Raw genomic sequence first — 12,914 nt, 5'->3', positions numbered from 1 at the left:
TATACTCCTGCTTAGCATAGGAACTATACAGTTTGCTTTGATTTCATAAAAGCTAATTTCAGACCTTCTTTTGTTCATCAAAGGCAATTTCAGCTCTCCAGATGCTAATACTTTAGAAAGGGAAAAAATAAGAGTCGGAGGCCAATGCACTTCCCTTTTTACAGGTTGCTTTATCAAATATTAAAGAATGAACAAAGGAGGGATTGTTTCAACAGTTAAATCCCAATAATGGTGGTGCACTCATTCAGATTTCAGCAGTCATACCTGTGTGCATGGTATTGAAGCCCCTGGAATACTTTTTAAGGAATCCCTTTTGTTTCCAGTTGCATTATCAGCAGCTACCTTGGATCAGCAAGAACCATACAAAGGAGGGTCTTGGATTATGTCTACAACGTCAGGCTTTTACCAGATTTACACGTTGGTGATGATGAATTTCACATGCTAGGTGCAAAGAGCAAATTTTTCCCTCAGACTCTGATAAAAGCCCAGTAAGCCGCCATATGAAGGCTGCCTGAGACTGGGAAAGGCAGGACGAATCCAGCATCACAGACGGAAAAGCACACAGCATTGTCAGACAGGATAAGAAAAATGTGAACTCTTACCATAGGTCGTTTATTAGAAACACATCTAAAATTTACATATAAATTTACATATACTCACAGAAAAGTCTTCAGTAGAAGAATGAGGGGAAGAAAGGTATGCCAGTCAGACAAGATGTAAAAGATATCAGACAAAATTAACTTTCAATAAAAGAGAATTATTTGATGTTCCCCAAGAAGACAAAATTTTAAAATAAGGTGTCCACTATGAGCTGGCGTTCTTTTCATTTTTATACTATTTTGCAGAGGCATATGGATTTTGTGCGTGTGTGTGCTCTCTAAATGTAATTTATTCCTGGTAAGTGTACAGTGCTCCTTGTCAAAAACAGTGATATTTTATATAAGCTCCTTTACATTAGTCTAGATGATCAAGTTTCAGTGATCTCACGTCCCTTCTCAATTTTCAGCATTTGAATTATCAACATTACCCAAATTCTTAGTTTCCTTCTGCTATGTAATAGGCCAAGGTGGCACAGGAACTTGTTCTAATTGCTTAAATGTTTGCAGGATTAGGAAGTTAAATATGCCATCAAGCACGTCGGTAGCTTATTCTGTAACAAATGCAAACATTTATGTATATGCTGTTTTACACTACCGTGCTACACATTTTTAATAAAAGGTAGAAAATAAACTTGAACGCTGGATCAGCAGCACCATTTTGTACTAGTTGTGTACTAGTTCACAGGTCTAGGAAATCTAGAATATTCTGACCTGGCCCAGACTGAAGGCTCCAGAGTTAATTTTTTATTCTGTTATGCAATAAATTAACCTGCGATGATAACATGGTTTTGAGCCCAAGGTAGTTAAGGCTATGAAAGTTCCAAACTACTAGTGCCTCAGCTGGTTAAATCATGTATCATTTCTAAATCTACTATTTGGAGACACAATGATGGTAATTTTTTTTTTTTTTTTTGTATCAGGGAAACCTCACAGGATTGAGGCAACACCAAAGTGATGAAATGCCACTTTTAAAAAGGTAATACCTAAAACATTCACCATAACTTTTAGCATCCTTCCATTACATTTGTGAAAATCAGGATTTTTCACAAATATTTTGAATGTTTAATATACAAAGAGAGTCATTATAAACCCATATCTGAGCCTACCCGTATTATTGAATACCTTTCAAAATTCCTTAGCCTTGACTTCAAGGTAAAAGAGTGTGGCCTTTTCCCAAGATAGTACCAGAACCGTAGCCTTTCACAGCAGGAAAGAAGAGAAAGACTTCAAAGTGGGTACGTGCTCTCCAGCTTTCCTATGAGACTTTTCCTCTAGGACTGTATTTATGCTCTTAATTTCTCAAACCTAAAAAAATCAATTCTCATATTTTTGTTATTGCTAAGTGGTCCAAAAGTTGCAGGACAGAAATGCTAATATATCTGAGATGCTTATAAGTAGTGGTCTTTTGGATAAAAGGTGACAGCATACAAACAGTCTTCTAAGGACCTGTTTTGGTTTCAGTGCTTTGAAAAGAAAGGGTGGTGCCCCAAGACGTCTTTACACAGGATTTTGAAAAGTTCTGCTTGATTACTGACCTTCAGCCTGGTCAGACCCAGCGCCTCATCCTCATCAGTTTACTCCACTACATGGCCGTAGCATGGTTCCTAGGGTGATTTCCTCAGCAGCCCTGTCAGTTGTGAGCCACTGAGATGAAACAAAATGGGCATTTGGCTTCCTTTCAAGTTTCACATTCATCACATAATCGGGCCATGGAGCATCCATTTCAGAGAAGGCAGCATCCGAAGGAATGAGCAGAACGTGATTAAATATACACACTACAAAATTTTACAGCTGTCCTTTGTATTCAAATGATATTAAACACACAGTCACATTAAACTGAAAACACTTGAGTTCTAAAAATATACTGTTGAAACAAATGACATAGTGAGAAACAAGACCAAAATCTATTGGTATGAAATACAGTCTATAACGTCAGATACAAATGCTACATTACATATAGCCATACTGAGATACCTTCTAAATTAGAATCTGGGCATTTATATATTTTAAAGTTAGCTCTAGAGTCTCAAATCTAGTATTTTTACTGAGTTTAAATATCTTTAATGAATCTTTGTTTCTTTTTAAAATGAACTGAGCATAAATATAATTCTAAATCAAGTTTTCTAATTTCAAAGAATTGTGTCATCAGATAACCTTTCTCCGTAAACCATTAGAACTAAATAACTTCCTTGAAATTACATCTTTTTTTTTTAATTTGTTTTATGAGGCGGGGGGGGGGGATTAGGTTTATTTATTTATTTATATTTGGAGGAGGTACTGGTGTTGAACCCAGGACCTCGTGCCCGCTAACCACACGCTCTACCACTTGAGCTATACCCTCCCTTGCTCCTTTCTTTTGAGTGGTCTCCAAATAAAAAAGTTCATGAATTGGGCTTCATTTTAATTTTTTTTCCTGGTTTTTGGATTCTTCTATGGTGTTTTGACAACACTGTTACATTTTATCACATCTTCTCCCCAAATAAGCTGTTCATTGTGTGTTGCTCTCCAGTATTTAATTGAAATACAGCCTTAAAAGAAGAAATGCTTCTTGCTTCAGATTCCCTTATGCATCAGTGATTATTTCAGTCCCTGTTTCGATTGTTAAATTGCCAGGTTTGTTTGGATTTTTTATTCTGGATTCCTGATTATACAGGATGGGGGGTAATTCAGAAGTGTTTCAGAATCACCTACTGCCAAGATTCTGGAAAATATCTTTTGCAAAACAGAGTGTAAGTGCTCTGAGGACTCTTATCTGTACTAACATGTTCTGCGCACTCCTGTGGAATGAGAGGGTAAAGGGCCAGGCTCATCATGACTAATACTGTAACACGCCTGTCGTGCTGGCACTCTGTCAGTCAACAGATACTGAGAGCTGTTCTGTTTCAAGTTTTAGTTATGTATATTTGTATATTGTTAATTTCTAAAGATAGCTAGCACAAACTCAGGAGGATCAGCTTGATAAATATTTAAGTGTATTTAATATTTTTGTGTAGACCCTATAAAAGCATTCCAGACCATGAATGTCCATATCTGTATGATGAGAGGAAATGTTTCCTAAGAATTGTCTGGAATAAGCAATATTTCAATAGATGTTTTAGTTCCTAAATACCTCTTTATTTTAAACTGACCTGTTATAGGGAGCTATTAAATAAGATCAACTTTTGGTCTGTTTCACAGAATAGCAGATTTTATCCTATTAGAGACTTTGAATACTCTTGCCTCTTATCCTTATCTGCAATGAAATAGCTTGGAAATCTTCATTTCTTTCTGGCTAAACTGGTAATAACCAGTTGCAATAACCAGCATGTACAAACACACACACACGCAGATGCACACACACGCAGATACCCACAAGCACACGCAGGGATAACGAAATAAAGGAGCCTCATAAGGGGTATGTTAATAAACTTCATTATAGAGAGATGGCCAAGAAGAAGAGCCATAGCAACTTTTTCCATTTTTATAAGACATAACACAGTAGTCTTTTGAAAGGCTACAAAGTTATTTTTTTTCCATTTGTACTGTTTCTTGATAAAAGTAGTTTTTGGGGGTTTTTTTTTTTTTTTGGCATATTATCTACAGACTCTAAAGTTCGGCAAATAAGAACTCTGAGACCAGTGAATTACTTTTGCCTAGTTCTGCTATGCTAATCAGGTGAGAGAAATCTGGGTTTCATATCAGGAGCCCTTCTGAATGGCTTAATTCCTGTGCAGCTACCACTAGCTGTCAGCTTCGCCGTGGATATTGTCCATGTGCACCTTGAGGTAGTCATTCCTTGTAAACTTCTTATGGCAAAACTGGCATTCGGCCAGCGGGCGATTGGGATTATGGGTCATCTTGTGTCGGATCAGCATTTTCTTCAGGCTAAAAGCCAAGTCACAGACCTAGAAAAGACCCAAAGACACCAATCATATTATATTGAAAAATCCAGAGGTACACCAATTTATCATTTACACAATATACATTATGCAAATTCCTATTATCAAGTAGGTACTGACAGGCATAAGAACAAAAAGTGCTCTTGAGAGAAATGGAATCTAGCATCCAAAGTAAGAAGTAAAGAAAATACATTTATACTTCCAAGAGTTGTTTGCATTTAATGGGCGTCCTCTGCATCCCAACCGCCCTCCCTCCCCCAGCTACTGTATTTAAACATCTCTGGAGAGACAACTCCCCAGGAACAACAGCTTTCTCCCCGTAATGGGGCGTACTGACAATTTCACATTAAACCTCGTAAGCAAAATACCTTACGGTCTAGGGGGCACCTCCAGTTTTGGGCACAAGGCACGTCTTACCAGCGATCTCTTCAATTCAGTCCCATTTGTGAAGTAAAAGGTTAGCACTGCTTTGAGCATCCTACCCGGAAGTTTATTACCCACTGTTCCAATTCTTTCTTTCTGACTTAAAGATATGCCATTTAACATATTCACTTCCTGTAAATTCCTCCAGATTGCCACCTGGCTCAACAGACATTAAACATCCCAATAATTTAAAATATTAAATTAACACGGAAGATGTAAGGCATGAATTTTCAGTCATACAAGAAAATAAAATGAGATTCTTTTAATACCAAATTTTCAGTCAAAGTCTGGTGTTATTCACAAAAATTCCCTTCACATGAAATTCTTCAAAAGCACACCCACTATAAAATAAGGCGTACTTAAATAATGTGAAAATTCCATGAAAAGCATAACGACGACGATGGGAGAGGTAAAGGCTTGTAAAAATACTGGGAAAAAAGCTGAAGTTCTGACTGAGGGGAAGCTTGTGAAAATATAAAGGCAAATAAAAAATTCTCTCTCTCTCTTTACGAGAGGAGGGGGATTTTACATCCACAGCAACAAGAAACTCGGGAGGGCAAGGCTGGCAATTTGGTAAGGAGAGGCAGTAATCCAATAATAATGTATTCTGAGTCATCCATAGGCAGCAGCATAGTGTGATATAAAGAAAACTAGGTTTAGAGTCTGCTATGGACTGAATGCTTGTGAACGCTCAAAATTCATAAGTTAAAGCTCTACCCCTCAGTGTGATGGTATCTGAGGCGGAGCCATTGGGAGATAACTAGGGTTAGATGAGGTCAGAGGATGGAGTCCCATGCTGGGATTAACACTCTTACAGACAGGGAGACACCCAGATCTCGCTCTCTCTCCTCTGCATGCACCCACCCAGGAAGGCCAGGAGAGGACACAGCTAGTAAGAGGATCCTCCCTAAAAACCCAACTACACTACCACCCGCGAAGGCAGAGAATCTTTGTAAGTTTTATTCATTCGTATGTCCTAAGGGGTCAGTTGGTCCCCACAGAGTAAGCACTAAATAAGTGTTTGTTGAATTAACCTACTGGGTTTGAATTGGAGTCTGTCACTTACTAAGGAAGCATAAATGAACAGATGAGGCTTTTTAGCTTCAGTTCCCTCACCTGTAAAGGGACCATAATGATAAGTACCTCCCAGAATACATACGAAGATGAAATGAGGCAATTTATGCAAATGGGTGTTATCCTGCAGACACTCAATAAATGTAAGACTCCGAAATTAGGGTAAACAGGAAAATGAAAGCACATGCTATTTAAAAAAAAAAAACACACTTTAAACAAAATAACACCCACCCCCAAACATTTTAAAAGGGGATCAGAATGTGCCTAAGTGTGTAAAACGCTGATGGATGTGTAATGGTGCTCAGTAGCCCTTCCTCAAAAGCGCCTTGGAGAGACAGAGATTATTAGCATTCGTATTTTCATAGCCTTTAAAAGAAACAGGAGTACCACCAGTCTGAAGTGCTCCTAGTCAAAATGTCTACATGAGATGTTCGTCCCAGAATTATTCATAAAGGTGAAGTGCTGCAAATGACTTACTTGCCCAAAGTTAATGAGTACATTCATTTTGCTATAACCAGATGAGAAAATACTTTTCAGCTGTTAGAAAAGATAATACTTCAAAAAATATTTAAAGGCAAGGGACAATGTAAAGAGAAGAAAACAGAATAAAAAGATCAATGCATAATTTAATCTACAATATTGAAATAAAGAGCATAACTGTATCTGTAGAAGTAAGTGTTTGAGGAAAACATCAAGAGATTAACATTAATATTAGCTGGCATCAGTTGAGAAATTTGAGATCATTTTATTTCTGTCTTTATTTCCTCTGTACTTCCTATTTTTTTTTCTGAAACAACAAAGAAGAAACTTTTATCATTAGAAAGCAAATGTTATTTTGCTATGAAAAAATATAGCTGGCCGAGTGAAGGTTCCACACCCTCATCTTCCATCCAGGCCTCAGTGCGCCCCCATCAGACTTTACCTTGAGGGACTTAACTCTCTCAGCTGCTGTGACAGGTCACCAGCATGGTTAGGTCACATGGCTAAATGTGATGGGTCCCCGTGAACCCTCATTTTACATGAATTTTCAGCATCGTCTGACATACCTGACCACTTCCTCCCGCCCTGCACTTAGTTTTTTCCAGAATGACTTAACGCTCCTTGTTTTTCTACTTTTCTGGCCACGTCCCCCTCCTTTCTCCTGTTCAGGCTCCTCCTCCACCCTAACCTTGAAGTTGGGATCTCAGAGCCTGTTCCTCAGCCCACTTCTCCATTCACCAGGCGTTTTCTCTCCTCTGATCTTTTTGTTACGGTTTTTATGGAGATCACGTGCAAATATCTGTCTCTGATCCAGTCATCTCCCCTGAACTGCACAGTGGAGGATCTCAGTGCCCTGTTGGACAGCTCACTGGCACCTCAAACTTAGTAAGTCTAAAACTGCGCTGGAATCTAACAAGTACAACAAGCTAGTGAATATAACAAAAAAGAAATAGACTCACAGATACAGAGAACACACCAGTGGTTACCAGTGGGGAGAGGGAAGGGGGCAGGAGCAATTTAGGGGTAGGGAAATAAGAGGTACAAATTAAGCTACAAGAATATATTGTATAGCACAGGGAATATGACCAATATTCTATAATAACTATAAATGGAATGTAACCTTTAAAAATTGTGAATCACTATATTGTACACCTGTAACTTACATGGTATTGTGTGTCAACTATAGTTCAACAACAACAAAGAAGACTTTGTTTCCCAAATCTAACTCTCAAAAAAAAAAAAAAATAGTGTCATCCTTCTGACACTTGCTCACTTGCTGCAAATTGGGCAGTCATCGATCCGAAGTCTCCCTTATCGCCACTTCACTTAATCAATCACCACTCCTTCCCCGTACATGTTTCTAGAAGACATTTAATTGCCTCTGTCTCCACTGCTGCAACCTGAGTGAAAATCACTACCTGCCTAGGCTAGATTCAATGTAAATTCCATAATGTGGTTGAGAGACCACCAGCTTGCTCTCCAGCCTTTGCTTGCACGCCCCCCAACCCCACCAATCACTGGCTTCAGCTCCACTTGCCTTCTTTCTTCCCTAACACGCCATGCTCTTCCCCACCCACAGCCCTTGATTTGCTCAGTTCCCTGAGCCCAGAATGCTCCTTCCCCCATGGCTGACTCCTTGTAGAGTCACTTGCTCAGGGCATTCATTCTTCCCTATTTTCTCACAGTCCACTCCCCGTTTTCTCCTTTCCCAAGCAGTCAGACATTTACTCAGGTTTATTTGTTTAATTTAATTTATTTTATTCCACCAGAACGTGAGTTCTCTGAAACAGGGGACGTGGCGTCCTGTACAACTGTTTCATTGCAGTGTCTGGCACCAGGACTAGGTTATTAAGCACTGACATCAGCTTTCACTGTGTGCCGCCAACCACTCTTCTAAACATTAGCTTGTTCCATCCTCACCACCACCCTTTTAGGTAGATACCAGCGTGACTATCCCCATTTTACAGAAGGAAATTGACACATACACTTCCGTCTCAAGCAGGCGGCCCAGGGTCACAGAACTAGGAAGTGGTTTCCAGGATTTAGAGCCAGACAGTCTGGGTTCAGAGTCTATGCCAACCTCAAAGGGCCAACAATTATCAAAGGCTCCAACTTCAAACAGAGATATGGGAGCCGGCTACACTTCTTCCCATTTGCCTGGCTGACACCATTTTTAGGAAGTAAAAATCTCTGAAAAAATAAAGGAGGTTCTCAGACAGTTCAGCTCACCAGCGTGTTGTGGGGGAGACAGAGTGCAAGTCCGTTTACACAGTCACCATGGGGAGTTACTGGACAAATGGAAAGGAACTGAGCAAGAGGCTGAAGTCATTGCTGATGGCTCAGAATTAAGGAGTTCTAGCAGCTCCAATCGGAGACGGGAGGGGAACAATCCAACAGATTGTTGAACAAGGGCCAGAGTAGAGGATTAAATGTCAGCAGAGGGTAGCTGATGTCACGGTTGTGAAAATGACTACCTAGACATTAAAAGCTATGTTTTCATAAGCTTAAATGCAGTCATTAAGGGACTTCAAATTGATGCTCTGCATAAATCAGTCAAATGTAAGGACGTTTACAGTCATTTTAAAAACAAGGGAGAGCAAGGAGTTCTAAATAGTATCAGGAATGCTTCCTTTTCTTTCTTCCCACCCGTGATTCTTACACAAGCCTTCAACTTACTCCAACTTAGTATTAATTTACATGCCAAAAATGGGAAAATATTTTGTTCTTTCCCTAGACGGGAGGTAAAGTGATTTTGTTTTGAAATAAAGTGAAACAACATATTTAACAGAAAGTACTTGAGAGATAATGTAGAATTCAATGCAAACATCTTCAGTTAACAAATATTTATCACAGACAGTGTGTCTACCTCTTCAGTAAGGGACATGGTGACAAAGAGCATTCTGCCCGGCCCCTGGGGAGTCCACAGTCTTCAGGGCAATACTTGTAACATCATGGACATAATGCAGAGAGAGGCACAGAGGAGGGTGCAATGAGCTCTTCCTGGATGCACAGGGGTTATCACATCCTCGGGGAACGGCATTCCAGGGAGAGGGAAGACAGCGACCGAAGGTTCAGAGCAGTGAAGAGCAAGACTCAGGTGGGGAGTGAAAACAGCTCACTAGGCTGAAGACAAGACCTCATTAGAAGAATCGCTTGAACAGGAAGTTCGAAGGCTGGAGCCAAATCCTGCAGATCCTGGTAATTATAATTAGAAACTGGAAGCATGTATATTCTGCCAGTGGTAGGAATTGAAGAAGAGATGGAAGCTAATGTCTAATTTATTCAGCAAGCTAGAGAGGACCAAACTGGAGTCAGGGAGGCCAACTACTGTTCCACTCCAAGCCAGAAATGATTTGTACATAAACTCAGACAGTGGCACTTAATTCATTTATTCATTCTTTTAAAAATATTCCTTGAATGCTTCTTATATGCTAGGCAGTATTCTGGGGCCGGAAACATAGCAATAAGCAATAATGGGAACCTCTGTTGTCATGAAACTTACAGAACATGGTAAACAGCTACACAAAGCAATATGTAGTATTTCAGGTGGATGTAAGCGCCATGAAGGAGAAGACGACTACGGGGTGAGGGTTAAGGAAGTAGTGGAAATAAGAGGGGAAGGAATTTGAGCCGAGACCTGAAAGCAGCACAGGAACAGATCATAGAGATCCCTGAGCAGGGCGTTCCAGGCTGGAAACACCAATACGAAGACCTGTTCCCAGGAGTGCACTTGGGGTGTCTGAAAGAACAGTGAGGAGCCGTGTGGCCGGCGTGAGGTGGTGGTGAAGTCAGCGTGGGGCAGGCAGGAGGGTGGGTGCAGCTCATGTGCGGATTGTGCTGAAACTATGGTTTTCACTCTAAATGAAATAGTCGTCAATGGTTTGAGCAAATGAGACTAATATAATCCATATACAAGCCACACACATACATATAAGCTGACTCAGGTTCTAGACAGTGGATCACGGTGGGTGGCAAGTTTGGGACAGATTGTCAGGGTCAAAGACAGAAAGAGAGAGATCAATTACTAAGCTATTGCATTATTCCAGGAGACTAGGCCGGTGGCTGTGGAGGTGTAAGAAGTGTTCCGATTCTCAGCTTATTTATAGAACGATTCTGATTTGCTACCACACTGGATGTCGGGGGTGAGAGAAAAAGAGAAGTGAAGGTGGCAGTGGAAACTTAGAGAAGGTGATAGGTTTGAAAATTTATAGAAGCAACGAGGGTGCAGGGTTACTGGGTGATATCGCCCAGCCATAAAAAGGATTGATGTACTAATACATAAGCTACAATGCAGATTATCCTTGAAAACATGCCAAGTGACAGAAGCCGGTCACAAAATGTCACCTATGGTGTGATTCATTTATAGGAAAGATCCAGAATAGGTAAATCTGTAGAAATGAAAGCAGATCGGTGCTTGCCGGGGAGAGTGAGGAATACCAGTTTAATGGGTATGGAACTTTATTCTGGGATGATAGCAGTGTTTTTGGAATCAGAGATGATGGCTGGACAACACTGTTAATGTACTAAAGGCTACTGAATTGTTCAGTTTAAAATGGGTAATTTTATGTTACATGAATTTCATTTCAATTTTTAAAAAAAATCACCCTGGCAGGGTAGAGAGCACATATATTGGAGACTGAGTGTAATAAGAAACAGTGAGGTGAGGGTCCAGGCTATGTGTGCACTGTTGGTGGGAATGGAAACCAAGAGGGAGTGATGGATTTGAGAACCATTTAGGAAGGAGACTGGAGTTGGGGTGAGAAAGGACGACTTTTATCTGGAATGAGTAGGTCAGGAGGACAAGACTTTGGAACAGACAGTTTTCAGCTGAGCAGGCTGCATTTTTGGGAAGTTTTGGAAGCATTAGACTTGGATCTTTACTCAGTAGACCAGTATAGACTGCAAATAAAGGCTGAGTTTTTTAAACATATGATAGAAGTAAGTGGGATAGAAGTAGAAAAATCATGCCTGTCATACAATTTAAAGAAAATAACATCATGACCCAGTTCATCTAAGGATAGTAATCAACAAACATATCCAGCACAAATAAAAGCTGGGAGGAGAGGATGGTAGGACAATGTCCACACACAGTTAATATTTAATTTCTATCTGTCTCCCGTCACTTATTTATGTTGTGCAATTAAATAATCCAAGTAAGTTTTGCTTCTAGGAAACACTTCCAATAAAAGTGCCAATGGATTAAATTATCAATCCATCAAATTATTAATCTGGGCTGTACCTCCATCCAGGATAGAGCTCTACATGTGTACATTTCTTACTCTACAAGTAGTTCTTTCCATAAAGAAGTTCTCTGTTGATAAAGGTATTTTTATGAGTAGGCCCACTGGGAGTACATTGTTGCCTTAACCTTACCACCAAAGCTTCCTGGAAAGACAAGGAAAACATTTCATGATGGTGAGTTTCCTTTTATATGTACTGCTTACTCCATCCTTTATCCTCTGGGAAATGCCAGTGGGGCTGAGTACTCGAGTTTCCCTCAGCATTCAAAGAGAACTGTGTGCTGTGCAATCTCACACATTACAACTTCAATGTTTCTTCTTACATTGAGCTACATTAATACTTTTTAAAAACTGTTTTTATTTTAGAAAGAAGCCAAGTGTTTTTCCTAACACCTCTGCCCATTTTCTGTCAACTGGCAATCTCACACAGGAGAATGGTGACACTGTTCACTGATAAACCACTTTTCTCTAAAGCCATCAATGATCCAATTAATTTTACTGACAATGGTAGTATTTTTGTCCTTTCATAAATAAACGTGAACAACTATGTCGATAATTTCTTTTCAATTCAAATGTCATAAGCAGAAAATCTAGACAATTACTAGTCGTGCTTTTTAAACCAAGGAGTTCATGCATGTTTTAGAATTCATTATTTGGCTTTAACAAAATAAATGATATCTATGACCAGTTAAATCTCTGGTTTAACTATCATTAACCTGTCAAAGACTTGGACAGACACATGAAAGCTGCCTTGAATCACCATGCATTTATACCTGGGAAGAACAACTCAACTGCAATAAAACAGGGTACAAGCACGTCTTAAAGAAAAATTTGTCTGCTGCCAGTAAACCAGGATAAAAAACATTGCTACAACGTGGTTACATGGATTATGCAATCAAAGGGCATAAAGCGCACAAGACATTAATAGACACCAGCATGCACACGCACACACACACACACGCACTCACACATGCACACATAGATGCACAGCTACACACACACCCTACATGTACACGTGGATGCACAGACACACACGCACACAAACACACATCTCCTGTTACTGGCGGTTCCCGGAGGACACTAGGGAAAGAAAAGAGCAGCTGAACTCACATCACACTGGAAAGGCTTCTCCCCGGTATGCGTCCTCTTGTGCTCATCCAGGCCTCGCTTCTGGCTGAAGGCCTTGCTGCACTCTGAGCACTTGTACGGCTTCTCCTGCC

The 12,914-nt window shown here is 40.0% G+C and overlaps 1 protein-coding gene across 2 annotated transcripts in view; it reads right to left on the bottom strand.

Annotated features, from left to right (window-relative positions):
* Positions 1-591: 591 nt before the first annotated feature.
* The window catches only part of PRDM5 (PR/SET domain 5), a 161,170-nt gene continuing 148,847 nt past the window's right edge, over positions 592-12,914 (bottom strand). For both annotated transcript variants that reach the window (XM_074341506.1, XM_074341503.1), the window contains 2 exons: positions 12,805-12,909; positions 592-4,483 (listed from right to left, as the gene is read on the bottom strand). In XM_074341506.1, coding sequence (XP_074197607.1) covers positions 4,319-4,483; positions 12,805-12,909 — 270 coding nt within the window. In that variant the 3' untranslated portion in view covers positions 592-4,318. The remainder of the gene's footprint in view (positions 4,484-12,804; positions 12,910-12,914) is intronic.

The sequence above is a fragment of the Camelus bactrianus genome, chromosome 2 (genome assembly GCF_048773025.1).
Source record: "Camelus bactrianus isolate YW-2024 breed Bactrian camel chromosome 2, ASM4877302v1, whole genome shotgun sequence".
NCBI lineage: Eukaryota > Metazoa > Chordata > Mammalia > Artiodactyla > Camelidae > Camelus > Camelus bactrianus.
Note: the sequence above shows the minus strand (reverse complement) of the source record. Positions and strands in the feature narration are given on the sequence as shown.